At 40.3% G+C, this 27,631-nt stretch overlaps 1 protein-coding gene across 5 annotated transcripts in view; it reads left to right on the top strand.

Moving 5' to 3' along the window:
- The window catches only part of FLRT2 (fibronectin leucine rich transmembrane protein 2), a 106,767-nt gene extending 79,563 nt beyond the window's left edge, over positions 1-27,204 (top strand). For 3 of the 5 annotated variants that reach the window (XM_073800164.1, XM_033850754.2, XM_073800166.1), the window contains exon 2: positions 19,224-27,204. In XM_073800164.1, the coding sequence (XP_073656265.1) occupies positions 19,604-21,586 (1,983 nt within the window). In that variant the 5' untranslated portion in view covers positions 19,224-19,603 and the 3' untranslated portion in view covers positions 21,587-27,204. Of the gene's footprint in view, positions 1-6,405; positions 6,521-19,223 lie in introns of those variants that run through there. The other 2 variants (XM_073800167.1, XM_073800165.1) reach the window with 2 other exon arrangements.
- Positions 27,205-27,631: the final 427 nt, after the last annotated feature.

Here is a 27,631-nt window from a genome sequence, read left to right as displayed (position 1 = left end):
AAACATTTAGGCACTTGGAGAGTAATTTGAGTGTAGAATCGCTCAAGATTTTTAAGATTCTGCCCTCTCCTTACCCACATGTCCCCTGATTTGCCAGAAACTTTAACTGACTTGTCCTTCATCAATGTTTCTAAGCCATTCAAGTAGATTTTCATACAATGAGTAACTCCTTTTTTGTTCCCCTATTTTATTGCATTGTAAAATATTTATTCTTATATAATTACAATACAAAAGTATAGTTGGCATAATTGTTAATTATTAGAGAAATGCAAATCAAAATTACAATGAGGTATTATTACCTCACTCCAGTCAGAATGGCCATCATCAAAATGTCTACAAATAACAAATGCTGGAGAGGGTGTGGACAAAAAGGAACCCTCCTACACTGTTGGTGGGAATGTAAATTGGTGCAACCACTATGGAGAACAGTGTGGAGGGTTCTTAAAAAAACTAAAAATAGAGCTACCATATGATTCAGTGACCCCACTCCTGGACATATATCTGAAAGAGACGAAGACTCTAATTTGAAAAGGTACATGTGCCCCAATGTTCATGGCAGCACTATTTACAATAGCCAAGATGTGGAGGCAACCTAAATGTCCACCAATAGATGGATAGATAAAGAAGATGTGGTATAAATATACAATGGAATATTACTCAGCCATAAAAATAATAAAATAATGCCATTTGCAGCAACACGGATGGACCTAGAGATTATCATACTAAGTGAAGTAAGTCAGACAGAGAAAGACAAATATCATATGATATTGCTTATATGTGGAATCTGAAAAAAAAGAGTACAAACAAACTTATTAACAAAACAGAAATAGACCCACAGACTTATCATTACCAAAGGGGAAGTGGGGGAGGGATAAATTAGGAGGTTAGGATTAACATATACGCACTACTATACATAAAATAGATAACCCAAAAGGGAACTATACTCATTATGTTTTAATAACCTATAAGGGAAAAGAATGTGAAAAAATGTATATATATAAAGAATATTTTTTTCAGTAATTTTTTTTAAAAGTATAGTTGGTATAATATGGTTTGGTAAGGGCTTGACGGTCAAGAGCACATGTGTGGAGGTGCCAGAAGATTACCTGAGCAGCCACTAACACCCAGTATGTGCTGGGTGGTGATCAGTGTGTTTCATGAGGACATGAGACCATCGAACTTTCTGGTATATTGATTAAGTGGAATATTGGGCAGAAACTTTCTGCCATATATATCCCAGCTATCATATATTTCAGCTGTGTAATCTTGGGAAAATGACTTAAACACTTATGCCTCAGTTTCTATGTCACTTAAAATAGTAATATAATAATAATACTTATCTCACAGGCTTGCCAGAAAAATTTAATGAGCTGGCAAATCTCAAGCACTCGGCACTGCGCATTTCAGTTGCAGGTGGCGCTCAGTACATGTTAGCTATTACTATTCTTATTTCCTTTTTGGTAGTCTATGACTGTGTCTCTCAAACTTTTCATCCTTATTGCCCCCCTAAGGAGATTGCTTAGATTTTTTTCCTAAAGATTTCATTCCCTCATAACATTTTAATACCATAGATATGCATTATATCCGCTTATGTACTGTGGCCACGTGGAGGGTCATAAACTATCATAATATCTAAGGTTTTCTTCTCCTTTCCCTAAGAAAAATTTTCTTACCCTCTGGGGACAACATTGCCCTGGTTGAGGACGCATGGTCTATTGTATTTCAGATGACTGTGTTCTCCTCCAACCCAAGGCATCAGCGTACTATGTTAGAGTGGGGTTGACTCTTTATAATATGGGATTGAGCAAGTTTTGACCTGGGAGTGATGCTCCCTTATCCTGTGGATATTTCCCTCCTTAGATAGGTACTTTGTTAATGGATTGTCATTGAAGATATGAAGTATTATTTGTTGGCCTGAAAAGTGGGAGGTGGGTGGATTCTTGGAACTGCTGAGGGTATGACCAAGGCACCTGGGAGAAGAACATTTTCAGTTCCAAGAATGAGAAATCCTGATGGGGAGACCTGGAAGTTGAAATTAGGTTTAAAGTGGACTTCTAGAAGAAAACCGTTCCTTTGGTTTACAAACAAGTCTGCTTTCAGTTTTGCTCTGAGAGTTGGATGTAAGTGAGCTGTTCTTAATCACGTGGTCTTACAATTAGTTGTGACATGTCTTTCTTTTCCTTTGTATCATGAGTTATTGAACTGAGCGTATCTCTGGGTTAGCTTGCTCGGGCTGCCATAACAAAGTACCACATACTGGGTGGCTTAAACCACAGAAATTTATTTTTTCATAGTTCTGTAGGTTACAAGTCCAAAATCAAGATGTCAGCAGGGTCAGCGGGGTTTTGAGACCTCCCTTCCTGGCTTATAGGTGGTGGTTTTCTCCTTGTGTCATCGGATGGTCTTCCTTCTGCGTGTGTCTGTGTCCTATAATCTCCTCTTCTTACAAGGATACCAGTCATATTGGATTAGGCCCACCCTAATGACCTCATTTTACCTTAATACCTCTTTAAAGACCCTGTGTCCAAATATGGTCACATTCTGAGGTCCTGGAAATTAGGACTTCAACATGTGAGTTTTAAGGAACACAATTCAGTTCATAACAATCCATTACCTGTTGGGTAGTGGGCATTCAATAATAAGTGAATGAATGAATGAATGAATGGGTTTTTATTTATATTTTTGCTGTTTGCAGAATTAGCAATTCTAGCAATTCTTGTGAGTTATTAATAAGTTTCTCAAAATTTTTATATTTCTTTCACCCTAAAGATATGCTTAGGAGATAAAATTCCAAGGTGATGTTCATATTTATTCAGCAACTATGCACCACTCTTCTCTTCATGAAGGAAGATCCTCTCATCATGTTAAGAGCTTCTGCCATCAGCAGGTGTAACCCAAACGTTAGCAGACCCCTGAGCAGTGGTTAGAGAGAGGCCAGCCACAGAGCTAATCTTTCAAAAGTTATCCATCTTATTAACAGATTGTTTATAAAATGCGTACAATCCTCCTACTATGACTGATCTGCATTTCAGAATGTCCTGGAAGGCCAGGCAGGTTTGACTTTAGAAGTCTGACTCCACCAGTGCTTCATGGAAAGTAACAACACAAAGAGAGCTGATCCCAAGCCTCTTCTATTCCCCATGGGGTTTCCATCCTGAACCACAAGGGGCTGGGCCCACGCACACCAGCTCTGCACTCTCCTCCCCCAGATAAACAGGGGACACCTAGAGATGTCAGAACTTCGGGAGGACAGACGCAGCAGAGAAACCCACCCAGGCCCTGGGAGAAGGTTTGGGACAGGAAATTATGGACCTTGGCTACAAAGAACATAGCTTAGAAGAGGCTGTACAGTCTTCAGACAGTCATACTGTTTGGCCCTGTCCACCCCTTGCCCTGATGGGAGGGTGCGGGTCTTGGTCTGAGGGTGATGCTGCGGTCAGTTTCAACTCCTTCAGGACTTTGCACTAGTTTTGATATTATCTCCATACTCTGACTTCCTTGAAGAGTGAGCAAGAGAGTCAGGGGGACAGAACCTTCTGAGAAAGCACAAGGGTCAGGGCTTAGCCACGTTCAAAGGGAGCCGATGGAGGTGGCTTTTTCACCTGGGAATTCACCTCCTTAGGTCCTGACGCCAATACCCCCAGTTTCTGCACCCGTGAGTCCCCGCAAAGACCAACTCACTCCCTGTGAGGAGATTCAGCTCTAGAAACGTATGAGCAGATTTCAGGTAAAAGCAGAAACTGCACGGGCTACCCTGGAGAGGCGCCCACCTCGCCTGCAGGGAGCCAGGGCATTGATGCCACCCCTGTACTCAGGTGAGACAGCCTAGCCTCTCATGAATGATGCAGCCCTGCCAAACCCTGGACATCACTGGCCACTTTTGTGTCACTAGGGTCACGAAAAGCCACTTTTTCAAAATTATCTATGGTGGTTTGCCAGCCTATGCTCATAGCTTCAGGAAAAAAAGCCAGTGTTCTTCTTCACTACATAGAATAATTTACAGGTAGGGACCAATCTACTTGCTTGGGAACAGCGGGTGGTCTGTGCCTTTCCCAGTGGAGGGGACATTATGCTAAGCAGGGTGATAGTCTTCAGTGTTCATAGAAGCAGGGAGAGCTTTCTCATTAATCACATAGCTGCCTTTATGCAGTATCAGTACCTTACTTTGTCCTCAAGATTCTTTAGAGAAAGCCATATTTCTTATTTATACAACATCTATTTTCAAAGAGAGTTTAAGACAGATGAGAAAATGGGAGCAGGGACAGTATTTGGAAGGCTGTCTGAAACAGGACATTTGAAGAGACAATTCAGACAGAAGTTTGAAGTTGCTTTGTCCTCTTCTTGATAAAATTTCCTGTTTTTACTTCATCCTTACTTCTCCTCTCCCCAGACCTCCTTCCACTCTACGCTGTACAGATTCAGGGTATCCCTTTTCATCGTTACCATCCCTCTCTATACCCTCCCTGCTCTAGCCCATTTAATTGCCGGCTTCCAGTTGTCCTTAGAATAAAATTCAAGTGGTTTGCCAAAGCCTCAAGGCCTTGTGTATCCAGGCCCTTCGGAACCCTTGGTCCTTCCACCCACCCCATTCCTCACAAAACATCCCCAGCTACATTGATCTTTCAGTTCCCGGAAAAGAACAGACTCTTCTTCCCTACTAACTTTGTGCCTGCTCTTGCTAAGACCTGGACTGTTGTGTTAGCCTCTCTCCTCCCATGCACTGCCCTCCTTTGTCCCAGCTCCCCCATGGGTATCAGCTGCTCATCCTTTGGGAATCCCACTCTCCAAGATGTCATCCATGTCTGCCATATTTAAACTCACACTCAGAGCCTCCCAATATGCTCTATCGTACTTCTCTATGCCCTTCATGACGTCGCTCATAATTTTATTATTTCCAGTCTCAAGTTTGTAGTTGTTATTTGATATTTCTTTTCTGTCATGCTTTCAAAACAGATAACCTTCCCGACGGCAGGGACTTTATCTGTCTTGTTCATCTTTGTATCCCAAGGGCCTCACACTGTGTCTGGCACCGAGTAGCCACTCAACACTTGTTTGACAAATGAATGAAGGAATGAGAAATACTAGCTTTAGGATAAAGTCTGATACACTTCACTTGATTTAGAATGTCTGCCAAGGATATTTGGATTTCTAGAGAGGGTAACATTCTAGTCCAAAGAAATTGGTTTACAATTATGAAATTGTAAGTGTCAGGGAACTGGTGTAAAAAGGTTTTTGTGGAAACACAGATCCTTTGGGAAACCGTGTCACATTAAGCAGATGCCCACCCACGAGTCTTTTTCCTTGATCTGTTTCTTGAGTGTTTTGTCTAAGAGAGCAGGCCTGCCATTTAGATGTGATACTTTAGAAGTTAAACCTTGTTAGACCCACCGCGGTACTCCCAAGGACCAGGGGGCCCTGCATTTCAGTCAAGTGTGAAAATGTAGCTAAGGAAGGAATGAGTAATCCAATCTGATTTCAAACATATGATACTCCCCTCATTAATCTCAGTCTTTAAAATCTGCTTTATCATCCCAAACTCACATTACTCTCTAATACTTGAGTTTTTAGTTTTATTTACAAGTGAAGATAGGAATTCTTTTCTGAACAACCATAAAGTAGCTGAGACAAAGATGAAAAAACAGTCAAAACTTTTTCATGTGATGGGTGTGTGTGTGTGTGTGTGTGTGTGTGTGTGTGTGTGTGTGTGTGTGTATTACTGGGATCATCTTACAGCTGTGTTGCCTCCCTCTGGCTGCCAGCTATGTGCACATGGGTCTGGGTGACATGGACTACGTCAGACTGTAGCTTGCTTTCTTTTTTAAAAAAAAAAAAGAAAAGAAAAGAAAAAGAAAAAATGTTATTGTGTTCTCCTGATTTTTAAAAAATATTTTGGTGGAAGCTCTTTTTTTTTTTTTTTTTAAACAAAGACTTAAGCGGTTGAAATTGATTGGCAGCATATATTCAATACTTAAGAGAATACAAGCTTTTTGCATGTGGGGTAAAGTTGGGAACCTGCAGTGTTCATAAATGAAAGCAGGGCTCTGACTGCGTATAAACCTATAAAAGGATCTTCTCATATGTTTAAATTCCTCAGTATTAGGGGGACATATTTTAAAATTCATTCAAATGAGAAAGGCCACCAGTATAGATTTTTTAAAGGTAGCTTTTAAAATCTGTTGTGGGTGTGTGTTTTTATTATTTTCCTTTGAATTGTTCCTTATCTGAACTGTGTAGCTACACTGGATGTGGTACTGATGGCTCTCATCTCAGGTTTTATTTTATGTCTTAGAAATCACTTGATTTAATTTTAACCCATATCTAGACATGTTCCAGGGTCAGGGCAAGGGAGAATTTCCTTGAGAGAAGGAGAGGGTCAAGGATAAGGAATAATATTTTTTCTTCTGTTTCTTGTTCCTTCTCATCCTCCAGATCCAGAAATAGTCCCCTGAACATAGCCTGACACTTCTGCGTGACAGGTGTTCTGAAGATGAGAAGGTGCACTGGAAAGCCTGTTTATTCAGTGAGGAAATTTTATACCACTTACATTCAGAGCCATCACTATCATACTGAAATAGGCTTAAGCAATGAATTTTTTGTTTTTTTAGACTCAAAACCAGATAGCCCACATGGGAATACACACTATGTAATTTCATTTCACGCACCTAATCAATATCACTGCCTGAAATCTGTATTCTCCTTGTGAAGGAGACATGAGATTTTCTGTTTCATTATGTCTGTTACATATAGGGTGCAGTATTTTGGTGGGAAAAATAGGCCATGTTTATATTTTTGGATTCAGTTTGGTTTTTTTCATAAGCATTTATATAGCTCTCAAAGATACTGGCTTATATTATGATTCTAACTATGTGGCCTGGTAAAGTGATATGCTATTAAAATGCAGCTGAACTGTCACACTGAATGTATGTAAATATTTATAAGCTGTTGGTATATATAAGCAGAACACGTATTTGCTGTAGACCATAAAGACTTACCTGAATTCAGGTCATCACCATTTTAAAACTGAGGTGTTAGGTATCTAGCATGATCAGATGTGTCTTTCATCAAACAGAGTTTGTAGTAATAGATCAGACTGATCTTATGTGAGTAGTACTCTTGCTGAAGAAGACCACAGAATTTGATATTATTTTGTAAAAGAAGTACAGTGCTGTAGTAATTACAGTTATTTTCCACTTGAGTGTTCTGTGTCTTTTCCTAAAGTCATCTAGTTCCTTTGTGTTTGGGAATTATTTATCCATCAATCTCTCCAGCTAGGTTAGTGTAGTGTAAAACCCTTGAAGCCTGTTCTGAAATATTGTCTTAGTGATTCCTTATGGGACCTCAGATTGAAGATGCTGAAGAGCTTTCACAGACTGCCTCTTCAAACAAACTAATCATCTGAAGGTCGTTCTTTGATTCGTCCATTTATTCTACAAACACTTCTTGAATGCCTGCCATGTGCTGCTCCTGGCCCTGGGGAGGGACCAGCTTGTGAATGTGTGGAGTTTACAGAGAGACAGAACACAGGATAGGAGCAAGGCCCTGCAGATCATGCCTGAGTTCAAGTCCATCCGTGTCACTTCTCTGCTCATCCACTTTGGAGAAGCTACTTAACTTGGAGCCTCCATTCCCTCTGTGAGATAATAACAGTATAAAATGCATAGCTTTATTATGAGTCCATGTACGTAAGATTCTTTTAAAGTATGTAAAACTGTTAATGCTGTGTTGGAAGTGCTCCTGAAACACTGAAGTAAGTCAGGTGGGCATTTGGGTGTACAGATAAGCAGCTGAGAGGACAGTCTAGGATGGAGATTGAAGTTTCTGATTGTATATATGATCATTTTTTAAAACTTTTTTTGGAGTTTAGTTGATTTGCAATGTTGTGTTAGTTTCAGGTGCAAGGTGATTCAGTTATACATACACGTATATTCATTCTATTTGGGATTCTTTTCTCATATAGGTTATCACGGAATATTGAGTGGAGTTCCCTGTGCTATACAGTAGTTGGTTATCTTCTTGTATATAGTAGTGTGTGTATGTTAATCCCATCCTCCTGATTCATCCCTCCTCCCCCCCCACCCGCCACCTTGTTTCCCCTTTGGTAATCATAAGTTGGTTTTTGATGTCTGTAAGTCTGTTTCTGTTTTGTAAATAAGTTCATTTGTATCATGTTTTTAAATTAGATTCCACATATTTTTAAATATCATATTTGTTTTTCTCTGTTTGACTTACTTCACTTAGTATGATAATCTCTAGGTCCATCCACGTTGCTGTAAATGGCATTGTTTCATTCTTTTTGTGGCTGAGTAATATTCCATTGTATCTATGTACCACATCTTCTTTATCCATTCCTCTATTGATGGACATTTAGGTTGCTTTCATGTCCTAACTATTGTAAATAATGCTGCAAAGAACATTGGGGTGCATCTATCTTTTCGAATTATGGTTTTCTCAGGGTATATGTCCAGGAGTAGAATTGCTGGGTCATATGGTATTCCTGTTTTTAGTTTTTCAAGGAACATCCATACTGTTATCCACAGTGGCTGTACCAATTTACATTCCCACCAACAGTGTAGGAGGGTTCCCTTCCCTCCACACCCTCTCAAGCATCATTTGCATATATGATCATTTAAGCTTAAGGCTTGGATGCCATTTCTTACAAAGGGAAGAAAAGAAGAGTGTCTGGACCCAAGCTTATTGGACTAACACTGAATGGCTACACTGAAGAGGGAGAACCTACAAAATAGGAAATAACAATAGAAATAGGAAGAAAACCAGCAGCTGTCATAGCAACCAAGGAATGAGGATGTTTCAGTAAGAGCATGGACAAGTCTAAATGTTGCTGTGAGATTAAGTGGGAGGAATACAGTCAAAAGAAAGCCCTTTGGATTTGCCAACCTGGGGCAGATTGTTAACATCTCCTAATGTAAACATTAGAAGAGAAGCTTGTGGGAGAGTAGGGGTGGGAACCAGCATGGAATGTGTTGGTGTGAGATGCATGGGAGGTGAGGAAACAGAGATATTGATGATGGACTGTTCTTTCCAGGAATTTAGCTAAAAGGAGAGAAATGTGGGAATAGCTGGAGGGGAACTTGAGGGTCAAGGGGATTTTTTTAGTGGAAAATAGTGGGGAATATTTAAACATGGATCCAGTTTGAGAGGGAGAGATTGTGCACACAGGGAAGGAAGAGATAGTTATCTTCCAGAGAGGCCTGTAGGGCGAGCGCTCCAAGGAACGGATGATGTGATCAACCTTTAAGGAAAAGAAAGTAGGTGCACATAAAGGTAAACTCGTATGTTTGGCAACAGAAAGAGGTGGGAGATCCTGTCTGATGCCTTCCGCTATCTTCAGATTAAAGTCAGGTTGTCTACTGAGGGTGAGAGGAATAAGGTTTGGAGGGCTAAGGAGAGTGAAGTTTAATGCCATCTTTGAGGAGAATGGGAGAGAATGCTTTCCAGAGAAGTGCAGTAAAATTGCTAGATGGGGTGAGGTCTCACTTTAGGTTGGGGATTTCTTATTTAAGGTAGAACTAGTCTGTGCTGTTAGGTGACTTTCTCTAGTGGGAATCTGAAACTCAGGTGGGCACAGGGGAGATTGGGCTTGTGATTGGGTGGGAAGTGTTTGCTTCATTGCTGTAATGAAAGAATAGAGGGCAAAGAGAACCTGGGGTGTTACAGAAGAATTTTTGAAATGAGAGACTGTATACCCTAAACTGATAAGGAGAGAAATGTGGTGTAGTGGGAAGAGCACTGATTGTTTTTTAGCCAGGAAAATTGAGTTGCAGTTCTATTTCTAGGATATGCTACTGTTTGAACTGGTGGAAGTCACAGATTTCTCCAAGCTAGTTTCCTCATTTGTAAATTAGGAGTAATAATGACTTAACTTCTCATAGCTGTGTAGGCATTTCACAAGACTAGTAGTGACTAGCTCTCAATAGGTATTTGAATATTTAGCTGAATCTGAACTCCAGTTGGAAATGTACAAGAGCCTAGTGGTGAATAATGTGAGTATAGTTATTTGCTTATTCCTTCTCTTGAATTATCAAGAACTGTTTAAACATCTTTTGTTCCAGCCCTGCACAGTCTGCCTTTTGAAAAAGAAAGAGAGGGAAGGGGTGAGGAAAAGAGGACAAATTCTCATTTGGGACACACATATTCAGAATGAGCACTGCATGTTTGAGTTATAGAGTGGAAGAGGGAAAAGAAAACCTATTAGACTTCCTGGTGTCAAATGCTATTATAGGATTGTCTGAACAAAGTCTCTTGTAGAGAAAAAGCAGATGTAGAAAGATTTTCCCTAAAATTACTGTTTGGTAGCTTACTGATCCCATTTTCTACAGATATTTTTTTCACTTGGAATTCAAGGAACTCACAACACTTAACAACATTTCATTTAAATAGAATACAGAAGGTGGCTGTATGTAGGACAGTTGGCAATTAGTTTTATCCCTTAAATGGCTTTTCCGACAGTGACCCCACATAAAGACCTTCCCGAGCTGTAGAACGTGGTGGCAGCAAACTTGGGACTCTTGGCTATGAAGGAGGCAAGGAGACTTTGTTGTCTGTCTTGCTACCGGCTTATCAGTAGCTGTCTAGTCCTTTAGACGCCTCCAGTTCTTGGCATCTTGCTGCTGCCCATCATCTGGGGAGCCCTTGATTTCCCATTCCTGCTGAGTCCTGGAGTCACATGGGCAGAGCAGATAATGGGCCCCCTGGTGTAATTACCTTTTACTTATGCACCAGTCCTGCTTGGAAGTGTTACCCACTTTAAATGCCAGGCTGCTGCTAGTTTTGAAAATTTGAGCAGTGGCGAGGGGCTTTAGTTTTTTCAGGGAAGTGGATGTTGGTTTTTTTTGTTTGTTTGTTTGTTTTCCGGTACGTGGGCCTCTCACTGTTGTGGCCTCTCCAGTTGTGGAGCACAGGCTCCGGATGCGCAGGCTCAGCGGCCATGGCTCATGGGCCCAGCCGCTCCGCGGCATATGGGATCTTCCCGGACCGGGGCACGAACCCGTGTCCCCTGTATCGGCAGGCGGACTCTCAACCACTGCGCCACCAGGGAAGCCCGGATGTTGGTTTTAATACCACTGTAACTAACGCCGTTCATAAAATTATACCTGAAGTTTGCATTTTCATACGGAAGATTTATAATACTATCCTCTGTCCATACCGTCTATGTGGCTTCAGGCAAATTATTTCATCTCTGTGGACTTCATTTGAGGTTGATATAAATAGCTCCTATGGGCTGTTGTGGGATTAGATGAAATGAAACATATTAAAAGTCTTTGGAATTATAAAGAGCTTTATACAAAAAGTTACTTGATATGACATGAACCTTTACTCAATACCAAGGGCCGTGTCATAGGTATCTTTCTAGTTACCAGCTCTATGCCTGGCAGGGCGTGGGCATTCCCCGAGTATTTGCTGAGCTGTACTTGGTGTTGGTAGACCTCATGAGTCTTATTTTCCATTCTGGGCAACACATATCAAGAAAGGCATTGCCAGTGAAGGAATCAGCATTGCTAAGACTCTGGAGCAAATGAAAGAAAAGGGACATTTACACAGGAAAGGAAGAGATCTCAGAGGCCCAATAAATGTCTCCACATATTTGCAGGTTGATGGATGGAAAGGTGTGTGTGTGTATCCCAGAGGAAAGAACTATGATAAAAATAGAGAATGAAAGTCAGAGAAAAATAAAATTTGATGAATTAAACAGAATGACCTGTCTACTAAATTAGGGACAAAAGCTTCCTACAATAGGGGGCTTTTTGTTATTTTTTTTTTAATGCTAGTAATAAGAATGACACAATGAATATATGTTCTCCATGTGTTAGATGATATTCTAAGTGATTTATAGTCCTACAACAACTCTGAGAGATTAATACTATCATTTTCCCCATTTTGCATATGAGTTAACTGGGGCATAGGGAGATGAAGTAATGTGCCCAAATTAGCACAGCTAGTAAGTGGGAAAGCTGTCCCGGTCAACTGTCCCCAGACCCAGCTTTTTCTCATTATACAATCTCTACCTCTCTTAAATCACAGTTTATTGAGTGCCTAGTTGGTGCTTCTTGTTACTTTACATGCATTAGATCTAGTCTTCCCAACATGAGCGTGGCTTATTATCCCCTCTTGAGATGAAGAAAGGTGATGCACAGAGAGGTTAAGTGTCCATTGTCATGCCGTTTGAGTGGCTGCACTGATGTCAAGTTAAATTCTGACTCCAAACCCTTTGCTCTTTCCATGCCCCCACGCCACCTCTACCTCTCACTTGTTGATTTGATCCAGAAGCAAGAAGGACCAGTTGTCTCGATGCCCTGAAAGCAGTTCCTGATTAGTGAGTGGCTGGGTAGTAAGACCCTAAAGTGGCTGATCATCAAACCCATCTGGGGAAAGTTGACAAAATGTACCTACCCAGCCTTCTTTGAAGACCAGTCAAACCAGGATCTGCAGGGGTGGGACCCAGGAACTTTAATGTTTCATCACCTTCCCTAAGTGTTTTTGATGACCCTTGGGGATGGGGAATCACTGGATCAGATGATGCGAAAAATCTCTCCCAAAGTTAAGTCTAAGAAATCAGCTATTTTCTATGCCCGATCCGTGAGGTGCTCAGTATCTGAGCAAATGAATGAATGTATGAATGACTGCTGAACTACCTCCCTTTGAAATGGGTTGAAGAGTGTATAGATATGAGCTGTAGGGAATTCCATCCTTTATGGACCATATACTTTTTTCTTTTTTTAATCCTGTTGGCGCTGTCTCAATAAAATTCTTCTCTAATAGTGTCTGTTCACCAGTGGGCTTTATTAAATACCGTGAAGACTCAGTCTTGCAGTCCTAGATTATACAGATTTATATGAACCCAGGGGATGGTCAGTGGGAGCTCCCTAGTGGATTGAGAGAAGCGTATGGCAGTAATGAAGGTGTCCTCAAAGCTTATGCAGTTGAGTTTTTAGCATTGTAACTTGTTCTAAACTTAGCCCTATTATTCAAACCAACTGCATTGGAAACCATGTGAGAACAACCCTTCAAGTGTGTTAGAGAATTTTATGCTTGTCAGGAGAATAGTTTTTCTTTTTTTTTTTTTGGTCCAATTTTAATGTTTTCCATTCTAGACTGACTGGAGCCAGAAAATTGTCGACTGTTTAAATAAAGTGTTTCCTTTCTTTCCTTCCCTCCTTCCCTCCTTTTCTCCCTCTTCCTTTCTTTCTCTCCCTTTGTTTTGGCAAAGAAAAATATCTGTCTAATGAGAAAAACTTCAAGGAGCTTGACTGAGCTTCAGTGAATGAGATGGAAAAATGGTTTCAAGTTAGGGGGTAGCTATTGTTATATTTTCCTCCGCATTCCTCTGCTAATTCCCACATCTTGGCCAGCTAACTACAGAACTCTCCGATTGTTGTAGGAACAGTATTTATAACCTATCTTGAGGAATGTGGAAATGTGCACAAGATCTATAAATTGCTTTAGTGTTTCCAGATTATAACAAAGACATTTGCAGTGTAGTTGGGCCTATGGTTTCTGCACCTGTGTGTGTCGATTTTAAGCACAAACTTAACTCCAGAAGCTCTAAGTCTGATGTATCCAGGGAAACTTTTCTGGGAAAAAAAAAGCTCATCAACAGTAGCTTTTTCACTTGCATCGCTCCAGGCAGTGTGCTATCTTGGCACAATCCAGCCAATGCCGAAACCATTAAGGTTTTTATTAGGTTTGTCCTGGTGTCATTATACTATGGAATCGGCAGTGCTTATAGATAATGCCTGTTTTCTGTACTATGATTTTTATAGTCTGAGTTTATTAAGAGCCCCTGGAATTAATTTAAAAAACTTTTTAGGCAACATGAGGAGAGAAACACTTTGCAGAAAGCTCTTCCATGATTTATGTCTTTTGAGTCTCAGTTCCTATGAAAAGAGTTAAAAAGTAGCCTGGCATAACTGCTGCCGCTACTGTCATCTTTAACAGACAGGCAGGGTCAGGGTCTTGCTGTCTCCAAAGAGCCTTTGTTGCATGTTGTTTTACACTCGGGCTTTTGAAACTCTTTTCTGCTTTAAATGAAAATTTCTGTTTTTACCTAGCACCTTCCATTAAGCCATTCTTCACATTCTCTCATTTCCTGGAGGGGAGACATACTCAGTGCACTATTCAAATAGGAAAGAAAGAAGAAAAGCCCCACACCTTTTGCTCTCAATATTTGAAATCCATCTTGTAAAGCAAAATCTTTTTGTTATCAACCTTCAGAGACTTATAAATGAAATGGCTAATGATTTTGAAACATGGGTTTGTTTATTAACTTCTAGAAACAGGACTATCTCTGTGGGAAGCAAAGAGTTGGGCGAAAGTGCTGTGCAGTCAAAGTTTTGTTCCTTCTCTGAGCTGGGCTGGGTTTCACCTCTTGGTCCACATTACAACCATCCATGTGCAGAACTTCTGGAATCTCTTCCCTGGCTTGCACCTTACTATCCTTCAGATCCTCACGTAGACAGTCCTTCCTCTGCTGTGTTTTTCCTGATACCCCATGCACTAGATTAGAACTTTTTACATGGTACCATAATTTCCTGATGCCCTGAGATTGGAGATCTTTACACAGTACCATAATTCCCTGCTTATTCATTTCTCTCCCCTCATTATACTTTTAAGACTCACAAAGGCAAAAACCATATCAGCTCTGCATGATGGTATCATCATTCCAGTGCCCAATAAATATTGGCTGAATAAATGAATGAAAAACATATTGCATTTTCATGCTTTTTTGGTGGCCATGGCACAAAACATTTATGGGCTCTGTTTATTAGAAACTTATCTTCACCTTCCTCTATAAAATCAAGATAAAAATACTAACTCTTTAAGGTACTTGTAAGATGGGGTGGATCAGTTGTTCTTAACTGGGGGCATTTTGCCTCACCAGGGGACATACCTATGGCAATGTCTGGAGACATCTTTGTATGTACACAGAGACATCTTTGTATGTACACTGGAGACATCTTTGTATGTACACAGCAGCTGGAGACATCTTTGTATGTACATCTTTGTATGTACACAGCAGCTCCACAAGAAAAGAATTATCTGGCTCAAAATCTAAATACTGCTGATGTTGAGAAATCCTGGAGGAGGTGTCAGTACAGAGAACTTGGTTAGTCAAAGGTGATTTTATTTTACTCTACATTTTGGAGTTCACCTTTTTAGATATCGTTAATAATAACAAGTACACAGAGAATAAAAGTTTTATTTATTATGTTTTTGCCATGTGTCAGGCACCATATAACTTCTCACAAATATTATCCTATTACCCTATTTAATCTCAACAGTGCTGTTGAGTTAGGAACTATTTTATCCCCATTTTTCAGATAGGGAGACTAAGACTTAAAAGGTTAACTGGGCTTCCCTGGTGGCGCAGTGGTTGAGAGTCCGCCTGCCGATGCAGGGGACACGGGTTCGTGCCCCGGTCCGGGAAGATCCCACATGCTGCAGAGCGGCTGGGCCCGTGAGCCATGGTCGCTGAGCCTGCGCATCCGGAGCCTGTGCTCCGCAACAGTGAGAGGCTCGCGTACTGCAAAAAAAAAAAAAAAAAAGGTTAACTAATTTATCTAGCTCCTAAGTGCCAGAGGTGGGATGAGAACTCAGAGGCTATGCTTTTGATCATTATACTATACTGCTTTCTCTATAAATACAGTCTCCATTTTAAGGTCTAAAAGGATTTCTCCCCCTAGTGCAAGAAATATGGAGATTTTAGCCTTACTTAAGTTTAAAAAAAATCATTATTGCCTAGGTGGTTGCAGTTTTACACTTGCACTAATTTGAACAAAGATACAGTCTACTGGCTGATATAATATGTAGGCAGTTGTTGATCCAGGAATTAGGACAAGTCTATTATGCACAGTTATTTTATGGAATTCCCAAGAAGCACAAAGAAAACCTTGAGAGTTTGTTTTCTTTCAACACTGAACTTGCCATAGCTGATCAACACAAGCGCGATCTAGATGGGACTTTTCTCCTATTGAGGTGGATAAACAGTGACGGTTTGCCCCATGTAATCCCATTAGGAGCTTTCTTCAGGACCACATCCTCTTCTTATGTAATTATAGGAGAACCACTCATGAGTAAAGTCCACCTGCCAAGAGAGCAAGGCCTGGGGCAAAGGGTTGGCTGATAGGGCTTTTTCTCTCCTTACAGAGGACACAGTTGAAGCAAGTGGAAGAGTTGCAATTTGGATGCACAGTGATGGTCTCCAGTGATCCCTGAGTACTTTGTTAGCTCGCAATCATTATTGCCTTGAGTCTCTTCACTGATGAAGTTTCTAAACAAATTCTACCATCTTCAAGCACTGGTTTGTTGTTTCTAGGGCCTTAAAGCTTGGCTTGTAAATGCCAAGTTGAGAAGCATCTATTCTTTTTACATAGGAATTTAAAGACCCTGGGGCAGCTGTGTTTTCTCCCTTGGAAAATTCTGTTCATTGTGTGCTACTACCACACTTTGAGGATTCCCATGGAATACTCAAAAATGTGTTAGATTCTATTCTTTTGGTCTCACTTTCCTACCTTTTTTGAAGAGTAAATGCTAATAGCACCAAACAGATTTTTGTTCTTAAATAAATCATGCTTTATGAAAGTAGGCCCCCTCTGATTACAAATAGCTCTTTAAGCTCCTCCTGGATATTAGTGCTTGTCATTCAGACATACATTTTCAAGGGTCTGTTGAAGCCAAGTGATATATTTAGTCATTGCATTACTCTACCTGTAAGATGTCATTTACATGTAAGATGCAATTTGAGACCATCTCCTGGGGACGAAAGTGATTAGTATGCCTTATGCTTTTACTCTTCTCAAATGAATCATTTGACATGCTCTTGCATGTATTTTACACTTAATAAATTAAAACATTTGAAAGCTTAAATAAGACGGCACTGTGTTGAGGGCAGTGTTTCTCTAATTTTAACATGTACGCCCCAGGCTCTTGCTAATGTGCAGATTCTGTTTCCAGCAACTTCACAGGTTCGTGCTGTTGGACCAGGGATCACACTTGAGTAGCAGGCTATTAGGGAACATTGAGATGGTTTGAGAATTTGAAACCTGAGCTAGGGATGGCATCAAGCTGATGGCATTAAATTCGCTTTTCCTGCACTATGCTTAGTTGTATTATAAATTATCCTTTAAGCGTATAGGGAGATTTTGGGCAGAGAGGATGACTCCTGTTCCATGTGATAAAACATATATTTGTAATTTTTAACAACTTAAATATGCTTAATTTTTAATAAAGTATCACATCCATCTGTTTTGCCTGGAAAGATACTCCCTATACCCCCTCCCTTTTTTTTTTTTTTTTTAAGTTTTCTGAACAATAGAAAAATGAATATTACCGTTTCTGGTCATCAAAGGCATTTTTTAGATTGCTCACAATATTTCAAATTGTAGAACAAATTTACAAGAGTCTGGACACTTAAATAGTAGTTACAATGGTTTTGTTTTTTTTTTTTTTCTTTTTTAATTACCTTTCTAAAGATAGCTAAGGGAACAATTTCAAATAGTTCCTCTGTGCTTTACATATAAGTTGTTTCAATTGTTGTGTATTGGTAAGAATTAAGAGACTTCCGGCTTGCCATGTCCTGTCACGTTAGCTTCTTTTGTAGGGAAATCAAATCTGGCACCTTTCAATTAACTTCTTTACTTCTCTAATCTAAAAATAGACGGGACAGTTGTGGAGCAAGAAGGTCTGATTACTATCTGTATATTGCCTTTACTTCCCCAACTGTGTCTTCTAACATTTCAAAGTTTACTGAAAGTCCTTTCCTAAAAGCAGGAAAACACATACAGATGGGAGGAAGGTTGAGTTGCTGGAAAATAATTCTATTCGCAGTCATGAGCTTGTCAGCTCTCAAAGGAATCGCAATGGTGTATCTCATCTGAACCTGAAGGTCTCAAAAGAGGGGATAAGTGGAAATGTGTCATGGGTAACTCAAGTGGGGGCTATTTGGGAGGCAGAGAGAGATGAGAGGAGGTGGGGAGTGGGGAAGAAAAGAGCAGTCTTCTCTCTGACCTGACATCACCTCTGTTTCTGTGCATCACCTTTAAACTGCTTCATCACAGTGTCAGATCAGAAGGATGCATCTTTCTAAATAACTTTATCAGTCCCCATTTTGCATTTGTTTATAACTGGAAAGGGTTTCACAATTTTTTTTCCCTTAAATTGTATTCGTTGCTCAGTCACTCATTTCATCTTGAAATATGACTGTGACCAGTTGCATTTGTAGATGGTCATCATTGATTCAATGGATTCAGCCCTGGGCCTCTTGTGCCTGTCTGTTTGGATATGCAAATAGATCTCTGAGAGAAGATACTGACTGTGCTGTGAAATTCACAATATGATCATTGATAGTGAGAGGTAACAGTATGGTCTCCGTTTGATGATAAAGATAATTGAATCGTTTTCATTTCTTGAATAACTTTTCAACTGAATTATTATTATTTAGCATGTCACTTAATGCCAACTCCCTGAGCATTTAGTCCCAATCACAGTGATGTTTTTGTTTTTGTTTTGTTTTTTAACATCTTTGTTGGAGTATAATTGCTTTACAATGTTGTATTAGTTTCTGCTGTATAAGAAAGTGAATCAGCTATATGTATACATATATCCCCGTATCCCCTCTCTCTTGAGTCTCCCTCCCACCCTCCTTATCCCACCCCTCTAGGTGGTCACAAAGCACTGAGCTGATCTCCCTGTGCTATGCGACTGCTTCCCACTAGCTATCTATTTTACATCCGGTAGTGTATATATGTGCATGCCTCTCTCTCCCTTCCTCCCAGCTTACCCTTCCCCATAGCTGTGTCCTCAAGTCCATTCTCTAGGTCTGCGTCTTTATTCCTGTCCTGCATCTAGGTTCTTCAGAACCATTTTTTTTTTTTTTTAGATTCCATATATATGTGTTAGCATACGGTATTTGTTTTTCTCTTTCTGACCTACTTCACTCTGTATGACAGACTCTAGGTCTATCCACCTCACTACAAATAACTTAGTTCTGTTTCTTTTTATGGCTGAGTAATATTCCATTGTATATATGTGCCACATCTTCTTTAACCATTCATCTGACAATGGACACTTAGGTTGCTTCCATGTCCTGGCTATTGTAAATAGTGCTGCAATGAACATTGAATCACAGCATTCTTGAAAAGCCACAGTCAGATCAGCACTTTATCCACTCACTACCCTTAACTGACTCTTTTCTCTCTACTTTCCTACAGCAGATTGCAGACTGAACTTAACCAAGTTCATAGGCTGATCCACACTGACCTGACGGACCACAGAAGAAGGGATTCTGCCTACCCAACTGGGCCCCTTTTGACCGCTGATAACTTGGCTTCACTTGTTGCCTGGGTGGAAAGTTCTCCCTATTGAAATTTTTTTGCACATGGAGGACAATAGCAAAGAGGGCAACATAGGCTGATAAGACCAGAGACCACAGGAAGATTCTTTGACCTTGGCCTTCGGGACTTTTCCTCTAGCTGGAGTTCTGGACTTTAACAGAACTGCGTTCAATCATTTTGGTTTTGCTATCTGTTTTTTTTTTTCTTCTTCTTTTTCTTTTCACTACCACATCGTATTTTATTTCTGTACTTCAGAAATGGGCCTACAGACTACACAGGGGCCCAGCCAGGGGGCTTTTTTCCTGAAATCTTGGCTTCTCATTTCCCTGGGGCTCTACTCACAAGTGTCAAAACTCCTGGCGTGCCCTAGCGTGTGTCGCTGCGACAGGAACTTTGTCTACTGTAACGAGCGAAGCTTGACCTCAGTGCCTCTTGGGATCCCGGAGGGCGTCACTGTACTCTACCTCCACAACAACCAAATTAATAATGCTGGGTTTCCTGCAGAGCTGCACAACGTACAGTCTGTGCACACCGTGTACCTTTATGGGAACCAACTGGATGAATTCCCCATGAACCTTCCCAAGAACGTCCGAGTTCTCCATCTGCAGGAAAACAATATTCAGACCATTTCACGGGCCGCCCTGGCCCAGCTCTTGAAGCTTGAAGAGCTCCACCTGGATGACAACTCAATATCCACAGTGGGGGTGGAAGATGGGGCCTTCCGGGAGGCCATTAGCCTCAAATTGTTGTTTCTATCCAAGAATCACCTGAGCAGCGTGCCTGTGGGGCTTCCCATGGACCTGCAAGAGCTGAGAGTGGATGAGAATCGAATTGCCGTCATATCAGACATGGCCTTTCAGAACCTCACCAGCTTGGAGCGTCTGATCGTGGATGGAAACCTCCTGACCAACAAGGGCATTGCCGAGGGCACCTTCAGCCACCTCGCCAAGCTCAAGGAATTTTCCATTGTCCGGAATTCGCTCTCCCATCCCCCTTCTGACCTCCCAGGTACGCACCTGATGAGGCTCTATCTGCAGGACAACCAGATCAACCACATCCCTTTGACAGCCTTCTCGAATCTCCGGAAGCTGGAACGGCTGGATATATCCAACAACCAGCTGCGCGTGTTGACTCAAGGGGTCTTCGATAACCTCTCCAACCTGAAGCAGCTCACTGCTCGGAATAATCCTTGGTTCTGTGACTGCAGTATTAAATGGGTCACAGAATGGCTCAAACACATACCCTCATCTCTGAATGTGCGAGGTTTCATGTGCCAAGGTCCTGAACAAGTCCGGGGGATGGCAGTCCGGGAGTTGAATATGAATCTGTTGTCCTGTCCCACCACGACCCCCGGCCTGCCTCTCTTCACTCCAGCCCCAAGTTCAGCTTCGCCCACGACTCAGCCTCCCACACTCTCTGTCCCGACCCCTAGCAGAAGCTATGCGCCTCTAACTCCCATGGCATCGAAACTCCCCACGATTCCCGACTGGGATGGCAGAGAAAGAGTGACCCCGCCTCTTTCTGAACGGATCCAGCTCTCTATTCGTTTTGTGAATGACACTTCCATTCAAGTCAGCTGGCTCTCTCTCTTTACTGTGATGGCGTACAAACTCACGTGGGTGAAAATGGGCCACAGTTTGGTGGGGGGCATCGTTCAGGAACGCATTGTCAGTGGTGAGAAGCAGCATCTGAGCCTGGTCAATTTAGAGCCCAGATCCACTTATCGGATTTGTTTAGTGCCACTGGATGCATTTAACTACCGAGCTGTAGAAGACACCATTTGTTCTGAGGCCACCACCCATGCCTCCTATGTGAACAACGGCAGCAACACGGCTTCCAGCCATGAGCAGACGACTTCCCACAGCATGGGCTCCCCTTTTCTGCTGGCGGGGCTGATCGGGGGTGCGGTGATATTTGTGCTTGTGGTCCTGCTCGGTGTCTTTTGCTGGCATATGCACAAAAAGGGGCGCTACACCTCCCAGAAGTGGAAATACAACCGAGGCCGGCGGAAAGATGACTATTGCGAGGCAGGCACCAAAAAGGACAATTCCATCCTGGAGATGACAGAAACCAGCTTTCAGATCGTCTCCTTAAATAACGATCAGCTCCTTAAAGGAGATTTCAGACTGCAGCCCATTTACACCCCAAATGGGGGCATTAATTACACAGACTGCCATATCCCCAACAACATGCGATACTGCAACAGCAGTGTGCCAGACTTGGAGCACTGCCATACGTGACAGCTAGAGGTCCAGCATTACAAACGCGGACAGTAAGACTCTCGAGAACACACTCGTGTGTGCACATAAAGACACGCGAATTACATTTGATAAATGTTACACAGATGCATTTGTGCATTTGAATACTCTGTAATTTATACGGTGTACTATATAATGGGATTTAAAAAAAGTGCTATCTTTTCTATTCCAAGTTAATTACAAACAGTTTTGTAACTCTTTGCTTTTTAAAATCTTAAAAAAAAAAAATAGTTGCTGAAGTACTGTACAGGGTTGTACAATGAGAACCCAATACTAAGGTAAAAGAATGAGTGATTCTTCCTCCTGATGCAATTCACCACTTTGCTGTTGAAGCTTCAGAACAAATTCCTTTCCTAGAGTTGGTGGTCAGATGAAAGGGCAGGTTAAAATGGACTCATCAGTGTAGGATAAATAATAGGCATAAAACCAGAAATGACCCCAGATATCTTCACGCTATTTGTATATTTCCTGGTCTGGAAGAAAAGTGAAAACTTCTAGAGTATAAGAAAGGAGGTAGTCACCCTGATTTGACCCAAAGGAGGAAATGCAGAAAACATCTCTTGAGGAAGTCAGTTCCTGTGAGATAAGTTAACCCATCCTGGCAGAATCAAGAAAATGAGATAAGATTTGAAAAGACAGTCAAACCCAGGGGTTGGCTTTCTGACTGGGAACTTGAAAATCACTCTTCAGGCTTCCCTGGCCCTATGTGAAACAGTGAGAGACCTGAGTCTGTTTTCAGTCATCTTCGGGGGCAGGTAGGATGTCCCAGCAAGAAAACTCCCTTTAAAAGTGTTACTGTTCAAATCATATGTCAGGTTGAATCACATTCATCAGAGATATATTCTAGAATACTTTTTTTAGAAGAGGCTAATAAAATAATGGGAAGAATTATATTGAATGGAATTATTTTTGATAATGAGAACTATTTGGGTAGATTCACTGCAGCTATGTCAACATGATATTTAGACCAACAAGGGATCAATGTTTGGAATATACTAAACTTGTTATGTAAAAATTATTGATACCATTTAGACAAAAGCAAGTGATCAGTGGTTCTGTTATACTATATCAACTAACTTTGTTAGTATCATGTTGAAATAGCTTGAATTAATACCTTTATCCCCTCGGAAATTCTTGTCTTCCAATCACCTCACGTATATTTTCGTAATTAGCTGTAGAGGCAACATTTGTCATTCCCTCTCTCTTCAAAATTCAAAAGAACATCATGGATGCCAGTCTTGGTTGCACAAAATATCCATATACACTTTAAAATGTATACTAATTCTCCTTGCTAATAATTCTGTAAGGACACATCAAAGCTGGCAAAATAATGTATTTGTTTAAAAAGCAATACCAAGTTTCCACCTTGAACTGACTTTGACCTTCCATTTTTTAAATTTCATTTATTCCTTTCAGTCATGGATGTTCCTCTTCTTTGGGAATTGTGGAGGGATAATCAATCTTATATTAACAGCATAACAGATGAAAAAAAATGATCAAGTCTGAGAGGGAAGACTTGTTCTCCTAATCTTGGCAAAGCAGGGCATAGGACAGAGGGCATGGAGAAGAGAAGGATGTCCAGACTTAATTCTAGATATTTTTTGAAGTAACGTCCGTCTTCAGAAAGCATGTATAATGTACTCCTTTCCATCCCTTAGTTGTAGAAGGGCTATCGATCACACACATACATTATCTAAAAAATACACCCTTGGAAAATTATTTTCAAAATCAAATTTAGGCATTTCAGTCTGTGTTGCATGTTTCCTTGATCACCAGCCATTATTTTAGGAACCTATGAAGTTAATGTCACAATCATTTTGCTTTCTCGTTCTCTGTCCCTCTTACTTTTAACAAAATAGAACTGTGATGTGTCTACTTTGTAAGAGTTTAGGTATAAAATGCTATGCAAGTTTTTCTTTATAGTAAGAGCTTTATTTTCTTTAATAATATATCCCCAACTCATATGTTTTAATCTCCCTTGTCCCTCAGAATAAGCAGAAAATATAACTGAAGTTATGTTATAGACACAAGAATTGAAACTGTGCAGTCAGTTGAGCTGAAATTAACTACTAATTAATTTGAATTAATTCTGAAGTGACTTCGGTTTTCATTTTAGTTTATTAGCTAGCTCGTTTTGTCTGTTGCTTTTTTTAAAGCTTGATCCACACAGTGAAGGGTTAAGACAATCTGTGAAAGTGATCAGTGTAGCAGTAAGCCATCTGAAATGCAGGACAATGACATGGGGTTTTGTGTACTTAACTGGATAATTCCCTCCCACTGTCCCTTTCTCCTTGGCTGTGTAGATAAAACTATGTGTTCAAATGATGGTACTTTGATTTTTGAGGGTTTTTTTTTCCTTTTATCCACAAAATAATCATTCTCATTTATTTGTATTGTGTGTATAACCTCCAGCTGGATACTTCGCTGCTGAAACAAATGTTTTTGCTTTGAGCCAAGAAGACCAAGATTAGAGAGGTTTCTATAATGTCTTATGGGATTCACAGAATTATTTGGGGCTTAAGTCCTATGACAGAGACCTGGTCATGTGAAATGATTAGGATGATCTGAAATGGTTCCTTTGCTAGAAGACATTTCTGAAGAGATAGAATCTAGTTATAGACTTAATTCTGAGCTTGTGCACAACATGACAGAGACTGTTAAAATTAAGATCAGTCTCCTATTTGTAATAGTGTACCTGGGGCTCTCACCTACACCAGGATAGAAAGCACATCATGGAATTTGTAACAGCCATCAGTAGTGGATGATGCTTTGAATGGTGTTTTTGTTATGGGAATGTTTTACTGATACATCAACTCTGTATTTTGGACCTCTCTTGATCTCATACATTATTTTTCATTTTGAGATTAGTCAAGAGTCACAGTTCAAGGTTCAGGACAAGACCATGAGCAAAGCCATACGTACCGGCTTTTAAAGAGCTCGATGCTGTCTGACCAAATCAAATGATTTCAGATACTATGTGTCCACTTTCAGAGCTAGGTAACTGTCACTGTGCAGAAGAAATTCCAAAAGGAAAAGTCATAGCCATGAGCACACAGGTATTACTGACCATTAATTCATACCCAGCGTTGTCATGAATACCTACTTGTTTGGGGAGATGTATTTGAATAGGGAGAAGCCCTTAGCTTCCCTCAAACTGTCAAATGCATTAACAACTTTTCGCATGGGACAATCAAAAGCAGAGACACAAAGGGTGTCCTCCTGCCTATTTTTCTGATGCGAGAAGTGGAAAACATTCTACCCTGTGAGAAATCATGCAATTTCTAGTTATCTGGATGTTTGTTGAAAATATGTTACATGTTTTCCCAGAGATTTAAAAAAAAGTATAATGTGACCAGTCTGGTAAAAAGGATGAATGAAATAGCTGATGTTATGGCTCCATTTCCTACTAGATCATAATAGTCCTAGTCATTCCACAGGAGTTAGAACTTCCTTCCTCACTGAGGAGAACAAGCTCTCCATGTTGTGGACAGAGCATCCATTCCAGACACAAGACAATATAGTTGCTGTCCACAGGGAGGACAGCAGATAGCTTGGTCAGCTAACCTCACTTGCAGAATCCATTACAACTTGCAACAATGAAGTGATCAATTTCCATTACTTCTTAGCTTCTAGCATTTTTCTCTACCCTATAACAAGGAGACATTGTTTCACTTTGGAATATGAGAGTAATAGTTTTGCTCATGACTTACCTTTCCAACTTCATGGGAAAGCAGAACAGAAAATGGAGCCCAAAAGAGAAAGAGATAAATACATAAAACAAACCAAAAAACTCCTCTTCATTATTAGTGTTGTCCAACCTTGCCTGATGCTTTTTTTTTTAAGTCAAAATACTAATGTAGGAAGCAGTAGTTTACACCTCTCTCTAATTTCTTCAGTGGGGTCGAAAGACAATTGCTGACAATGGGGGATGCTTGTCCCTGATTGTGGGGAGAAAGTTTTGTACATGTTGTTATAACATGTACTGTTACACTGTTATTCTGGGGATACTGTTACAACAAAAAAAAAAAAATCACATTCCTTTTGCTATAGTTTAAGTTTTTTTTTTTTTCTTTTTCTAGCAGCACACCCACCAGAAGAGCACAAAGCAAGGCCATCACAACAGACATTTTTTAACTAGTGTAAAACACACACTTGTGTACACACACACACCACACACAGGGGTATTCGTAAAGACATCCATGGGATGTAAGATTTATAACCTTTCTGAGGCAAGGTGAAGGCGTCGCCACTGTGTGTCCCTCGTGGGAACAGCATATATTCGCTGAAAGTTAATCCTGATGATTTGTTATTGTTTGAGCTGTATGTTGATTTGCTTCTGGTTTCTGTGTAGTGTGTTCTCACTGACAAGGGACTGCAAGGGGCTGGAAGATTCTGCATCACACATCCCCTGAGACCTACTGTGTCGCACACTTTGTTAACTACAAACTTCACTCTACACTATACAGTACCTTGTTGATATACTCAGTAAAGGCTTATTTTAAAAAGAAACCACATTGTGTTTATCTGAGTAAGTTCATTGGGATACTGCCCATCCTTGCTTGGTTCATGTCAAAGACAAATGAGGGACACTCCCTGATGGAGGACCATGGATGGGATGAAGGAGGTAGTAGGGTTTTTCATTTTCTCTTACCTTGAAGACAACTTCTGTGTTTTAAGGCCATTTGACTCTTTTTGTGTGAGGGGTTTATATGAAATCTTCACGTTCTTTTCTATTTCCTGACTAAGTTGTGTGTTCCTATGAATATCTTTTGAATATACACACATACATGGAGCATATTATTTTGTGTTTGTGAAATCTGTGTTGTTTAGAATATAGATAAATGCCAATGTAGTTATCTCATCAGAATAGTCTTTTGCCCTATTTCATAATATACACTGTCCATTTTAAATGTCACTTTTCCTTAAGAATCCTCATGGTACTTTCTACTTCAGAATTGTTTATAGAGCTCATCCACCCATACTTTCAATAAGCACTCATGAAAATGTATGTATTCATATGCTCAAGTTCAATTCGGGATTATCTCCTGATTTTCCAGAAGCCCTTTCTCTAACCCCTCTTGGCCGTTTTACTAATAGTGTATTTGACAGAGACTGAATCAGGAAATAAAATGATGACACTCAGTTACTACTATTAATGACTTGTAGAACCTCTGTTGGAGAATTAACTATGAAAGATGGTTGTAACAGGTGATTCATATTACATTTGGGAGATTTTGTGCAAAATAATGTCTATGTGTTCTTGGTTCCTTTTGCCTAGAGTTACAGACTCTACTCTGTGGAGACCAGATCCTTAGTCGAGGAATACCTTTCATTCAAAAGAGTTTATGAAACAACTTTTACTATGTCCCAGGCACTGGTCTGAGTTCAGAGGTTTCATAGAAGAATGAAATACAGTCTTAGCCAAACCAAGTGTATTTCCTACTCCACCGTGTTCCTAAAACGTTTGTTCATCCAATATATTTACTTTTCATCTACTTTTTACAGAGTACTTTATTAGGTTCTACTGGGGATTCAGAGAAAAATATGACTCTGCTGCTAGAAAGCCCACAGATCGTGTAATAAACTTGTTTTCTAACATATTCCAGTGTCTCAGAGCCCATGTGATAACTTTACATTCTCTCATTAAACTCAACGAAATATCTAAGATAACAAAAGAGACATATATACCTGTTGGTAAGTTTGATAATGCATCAAGTTTGTATATTAGATATCTAGAGAGAAAGAGGTTAGAGGATCTTGGTGTTTAATAGATGAAACAAAGAGAGTGCTTTGATAAGATCAGAATTCAATTGAATTAAATTTTCAAATTTACATCCAGTAATTGAAAATTTTGGAATTGTATTTGGTAATTACAAAGGCAACCTCTTAAATTCCCATTGAGCACAGAATGGAAATCAATCAAAAATAATAATCATAATAATGGTACCTGGCTCCATGGACTCTTCTTGTTTTCTTGCCTCTTAATCAATTGACTAGCCTTAAGACTGACTAGCCTTCAGGACAAAT

The sequence above is a fragment of the Tursiops truncatus genome, chromosome 2 (assembly GCF_011762595.2).
Source record: "Tursiops truncatus isolate mTurTru1 chromosome 2, mTurTru1.mat.Y, whole genome shotgun sequence".
In the NCBI taxonomy this organism is placed as follows: Eukaryota; Metazoa; Chordata; class Mammalia; order Artiodactyla; family Delphinidae; genus Tursiops; species Tursiops truncatus.
Note: the sequence above shows the minus strand (reverse complement) of the source record. Positions and strands in the feature narration are given on the sequence as shown.